The 5,447-nt window shown below is 46.8% G+C and overlaps 1 protein-coding gene across 1 annotated transcript in view; it reads left to right on the top strand.

Moving 5' to 3' along the window:
- The first annotated feature begins 2,599 nt into the window (after positions 1–2,599).
- Positions 2,600–5,447, top strand: part of EDC4 (enhancer of mRNA decapping 4) — a 34,098-nt gene continuing 31,250 nt past the window's right edge. Inside the window, exons 1-3 of the mRNA XM_009894483.1 lie at positions 2,600–2,675; positions 3,835–3,991; positions 5,090–5,201. Coding sequence (XP_009892785.1) covers positions 2,600–2,675; positions 3,835–3,991; positions 5,090–5,201 — 345 coding nt within the window. The remainder of the gene's footprint in view (positions 2,676–3,834; positions 3,992–5,089; positions 5,202–5,447) is intronic.

Genomic DNA, 5,447 nt, shown 5'->3' with positions numbered 1-5,447 from the left:
GGTGTCGCCCTGCGCCGGCTCTGGGGCGAGGGGGGGCCGGCTCGGCCCTGACCCGGGGCCGGCGGGGAGGGAGGTGTGCGCCGGCCCGGGGCAGGAGAGGAGCCAGGGGGACCCTCGCTGATGGCGGGGGGATGCTTGTCGCTGAGCTGAGCAGGAACGGTTCGGACCCGGAGCTCGCTGCTGCTGCGGGTCTCTGGGCTCCTCGTGTCCGAGAGGTTTCGCTGCTGAGAACTGTCCAGCGCTCGCCACCTTCGCCCCAGGCACCCTCCCGCGTTAGGAATACCTGGGCTCAGGGGAAGGGGCCATCAGTGCTATCTTCAAACCTGACGAGGTGATGGTCTGAAGGAGCCTGACACCGTGAATATTTCACCCAAAAAAGCCCTTAGCCTCTGGGTAGAAGACACAATTTATGCCCGTGTTGTGCTCGTGTAGAGGAAAAAGCAGGAATAACGTAGCTTTTAAGTGTCCTGAGAGTCAGTACGAATGTGCTGCCTCCAAAGCAACTGCCACGTGTGCTGCCTTTGGCTTGGCCGAAAGGATGCAAGGTTGAATGCGGAATTGTTGTGGGAGGGGTGTAGAGGCACCTGGGGTGATGGAGCAAACCTACAGGAAGCCAGCTTCGTTAGTTTTACTACTCAGAAAAACTTCTCATTACTTGAAGTAATTTCTCTTGTTTCTGGAGCACTTGGGTGCTCCCAGATTATAATTCATGTAAGAAAATACATTTTTCTTTCATAGTACAGCACTCTGTACTTGAAATACTGAAAGGAAAAGTCGGTGCAGGGATGGGGAACACTTGTTTCACAAGCAATTTCTGACCTGAAAGGATGTGTCATGGTTGGGAAATGGTTGGAGTTGTTTCTGTTCTCTCAAGGTGACTTGACTTTCCCCTGCAGCAGCTTCTCTTGGTGGTTGACGCAAAGGAGTTATCTACTGAGTATGGCTTATTTCTTCCCTATTTGTTCTCTTTATACCTTCTCTGTGAACACTAGTGCACAAGAAGGCAGTTGAGAGGAAAAGGAGCAAATGGACAGTAAGCCAAGCTGTAAGAAAGCCTGTGGTTGTTCTCAACAGAAGTCACTGCCTGGGTAGTAGCAAATAGACATGAAAGCACTGGACATAATAAAGTGAAGAGCAAGAGTACTTGTCTGTTAACTGAAAGCCTCTGAAAATCCTGTTAGGATGTCAGAAGAAAGGGAAAGTGGGGTATCCTTGAAGGCTTTTGACAGAGAGTAGAAGCAGCCTCGTGAATTGTATGCGTAGGGCTGGTCTTGTTTGTCAGAAAGTTGCTGTGGTCAAGGTCCTCTCTAGTTCTAGTTTCTGTTTTGCCTTGGGTTTCGCTTACGGATTTTAATACCCGGCAGAGAGTAGTGTAGATGCTTTCCAAGGTTACTAGCCCTAAGAAAGTTTTGCAGTACTAGGTGCACATAGCTGCGAGCAGCGTTATGTTATTCTGTGTGCTGTCCAGGCGGGTGACAAGAAATACTGCCTGCTCTAAGGAGTTTACAACTGTCACAGCACTTTTAGTTCTGCTTGGGTTTGACGATTGTGAAAATGCGATCCACACCTCACCCCAGTCTCTCTTGACACAGTTTTCTCCCACTTTTGGCAAACATCATTTATTGCTTTAGTAGCCCTTGCTCTCCCTTTTTTTTTTTTTTTTTTTTACGTCATGCCCTGAGCAAGGGAGAACTGCATGATAAAACCATGGACCTCCCAGCTGGAGCCCGTAGATGGGCCATCAGTGCCAGCGTGGTATGGAGGAGAGTCCCTGCTGGGGTCGTGGGCAGAATCCTGCAATCCATGCTGAAATCTCTGCTGGTAACCAGGACTTACGTGGGCTCACCCTACTTGTCTGATGTTTATCAGGGAAGGGTTCTGTTCAGTACAGGGTAGCATCCCCTGGCGCAGGTGACGGTGTGAGCAGGAAGAGTCCAGTATCTCAGCTCTGATTGCTTCTGCTTACCCACTCTTGAAAAAGGTAATGAATACAACCCCACTTCTTTCCCTTTGAAGACCACTCCTAGTCTAGGTTAATATTTTTGTTTTGTTCACCTACCTGCTAAACACTGAGCCTTCTTTTATGCCTTCAGGACCGTGTGCAGGCAGCATCTGTGCTTGTCTGGCTCCCACTAAGACAGTGATGGGCTAAGCCCCATTCCTGAATTCGGTGTGCTGCTGTTGTGCCCATCAGCCTCTGGGGAGTGTTTCCTCCTTCACTTTCCCATGGAGCAAACATCACCATTGTGCTGTCCGTAAAAGAGCAGAGATAGTTACATGAGGCATTCTTGATGCTGCAAATAGAGCAAAGACTGTATTGTCTATCTCTGCCGGCCTGGATGCTGTCTCTATAGGGAATATTTTCCTGCTTTCGGTCGCAAAGGATAAATTGCAGTCGATGGAAGTTGCTGCAACTGGACAAACACCCACCATATGCTCTAGGAATAAGGGGCGCATCTTAATCTTGCAACAGCAAGCACAGCGCAAATGTGTTAGGGGGTTGCAGGATCCCATTCCCTGGGCTGATGTTTCCTTGTGCTGTGTGAGTGCCACTGCCGTTTTCTTCATGCAGTGTAGGTAGACTGAGGTGAGTGCCCAAATGGTCTCTGCATCGGGATACCCTGTCGCTGCAGAGGCTTTTTGTGTCCATAGTGTAGTTGCTGATTTAATGGCAGGTGAGTTTTAAATATTACTCTGGCAAATGAATAACAGTCACAGTTATTTCTATAGGCAGCAGCGCTCATCCTGGTATGTTAGGGGCTGTTTGGTAACTGAAAGCATGCCTGGCTTTCAAAGGGCATGCCTCTTGCCCATGGTTCTGTTCAGGTTTGTTACATGTGCCAGTAACAGTGGAGCTTCTGGTCCTGGGAGCAGCCATTTTGCAAGAGCTCAGCTGCAGTTGTTACCTGGCAACAGTACACGAAATTTCAGTTTTCAAAACCTGTGAAAATTTCAAGCAAGGGTTTTGCTGAGACAGGAGGCTTTGGCTTCAGCATATTGATGTGTAAGTGTAGATGGAGTAGACTCCCTCTCCAATGGGGATCGTCAATTATTTATCTTGCTGGTGAAATAGAAGAGTCTCCTTCACCCCCTGTTACGCCTGTCCCCTTCTAAAAGCCTTCAGAAGGTGTGGAGGCCACCAGGCAACTTGTGCTAAGCCAAATATGTGAAGTCAGGGCACATGCGCACTTGAAGCTTTTAGCAAGGGGTTGCTTTATGCAAAACTTGAGTACTGTGAACTTCTAGGTGACTAGTTGGCCAAGGGGAAAATATGGGAATCCCGTAGGCACAGCTGTGCGGTTTCATAGCTCAGTTACTCAAACACCTGGACTTTGAGGTTAGGTCTCAGTCAGAAGCCAGTTTTGGAAAGTAACAAATGTATTATTTCCAGCCATCCCCAAATGTTGCGGCTGACGACTGTATTGCTGGACTTCAGAGATCTCTCTGCAGGCGCGAGGGTTAGAAATGACCCTTCAAGAACCCTTTGGTCTGGCACTTGATTCAGTAAATCTGAATTACTAGTTTAGTCTTTCTGATCCAGGAATACTTGCTCCTTCAACCTAGTAAGTTCCTTGTACCCGTGCTTTGGTGTTTTTCTGGTCTGCTGGGATCACTTGTGTAAGGAAAGAGTTACGACTTCACTCGTTTGTGTGGAGATAAGGGCTCTTCTCTTACACATCCCTTTTGGAGAAGAATACTTTTCCCAACCAATTCAGCGTATTCTACCTGATAACCCAGTAGAACCTGACAAAAAACATCTCGAGGTAGCATATTTCATGCAGTGAAAATACTTTTAAATGGATATTGTGCACAGTTGGTCATGCTTTTCCCTAGGTTCAGTGAATGAGAACCAGAGACCGTCAAATTCGTATAACGGAGACCTGAATGGACTGCTGGTGCCTGATCCCATCGTGGCCGGCGATGGACCTTCTTTGGCTAAGCCAGTGCATCGCAGCGTTTCTCTGGGAGCCCTGCAGGAGAAGCAAGTCATGTAAGTTTTGTCAAAAAAAACAAAGGCTGAGAGTGAATAGAAAATGGTTCAAATTGAGTTCTGGTGAGCCTGGACAAGCATGCTGGGAGTCTGACAGTGAGTTTTACATTGAGTTCAGGTGGCAGTTGCGGGTCCGTGCTGTTGGTCAGAGCTTTTTGTAGCTTTTGTGAGGCTGATGTGAGGAGCGTGCCGTTCTTGCTGCTCAGGAACTGAAGAATATCAGCAGAACTGTTTAGAGAGAAGGGGAGCAGGACTGTTTGCATGGTGAACATTGCAAGTGAGGATGGAGGTAAATTAGCAGGAACCTGGCTGAAATTTAGCATTCTCATGTAGACTTCCAGCCGGACTCTTTCAGGGACCCAAGTTACCTGAAAGGTAACTTATAGCAGTTTGCAGTGTGGTAGACTTCGCAATTGTCAAAGTATTTCTCTCCACATAACTTAAAACAGGACAAATGATCTTGAGCTAGATTTCTACCTAACTCCTTGCTGAGTTGTGCATATACATCAGTGTGTTTTGGACAGTACGTGTGCTTTTACTGCTTATATGCAAGAGAACACATGCATATAGAATACTTTGGATTTGTCATGGGAGTAATAATACAAATCCACATCAGTCTAATTAGTGTAACGCTTGGCTTCATCTGCTGACTCTTAACATCAGAGCTCATTTAAATAGCTTTGGTTTGGGTTCTCTGGCCATAGTTTTGAGAGAGGATGCCGTGAGAGCCATGAGCAGCGTGTACTGTTGTTGATGAGGTTCAGCTGGTTGACTTTGGTCTCTGCACCTTCCAATGTCGGGTAGTAGTCAAGGCTACTTTAACCGAATGTAGGTCTGTGCTCAAGTGAAACAGACTGGGGGTTTTCAAGCTGAACAAACCAGGTGTTTGGCTCTCTCAAACCTGCAGCACATGGGGAAGGGAGACTCGTAATCGAAAGTCGTTTCTGTTTGCAGTTGTTCAGTTCAAACTCCCTAAATGCACAGATATTCCTTCAGCATTGCTGTTAAAATTATGAATAGCAAATATCTGACCTCTGTTCTCTTTCTGTGAGTCCTTTATGATTCTTCCCCCCCCCCCCCCTTTGTTCTTATTAAAAGCTGCCTTTCCGGTGATGACAGCTCCACTTGTGTAGTGATATCAGCAAAAGATGTGGAGATAGTGGCCAGCAGTGATTCCAGCATCACCAGTAAGGCCAGAGGGAGTAATAAGGTAAGGAGCAAGAGAAACCATATTTCTGTCTCGTTTTTTAGTCACTTACACTCAAGCTTGAATATTTTAAACAGAAATTACTATCTTCTTTCCTGTGTGCTTGTAATTAGGTAGAAATTTGTCAGAGCTTAACAAGGGGGGGGAAAATTGGAGCAGTATCTTGTGAGTGATGGTTACTGTTATTCCAGAGTTTGGCCAAGCTATCCTCTAATTTTCAGGAATAAATCCATGATCTAAGCTGGATCC

Source organism: Charadrius vociferus, unplaced genomic scaffold (genome assembly GCF_000708025.1).
Source record: "Charadrius vociferus isolate BGI_N301 unplaced genomic scaffold, ASM70802v2 scaffold621, whole genome shotgun sequence".
Taxonomy (NCBI): Eukaryota; Metazoa; Chordata; class Aves; order Charadriiformes; family Charadriidae; genus Charadrius; species Charadrius vociferus.
Note: the sequence above shows the minus strand (reverse complement) of the source record. Positions and strands in the feature narration are given on the sequence as shown.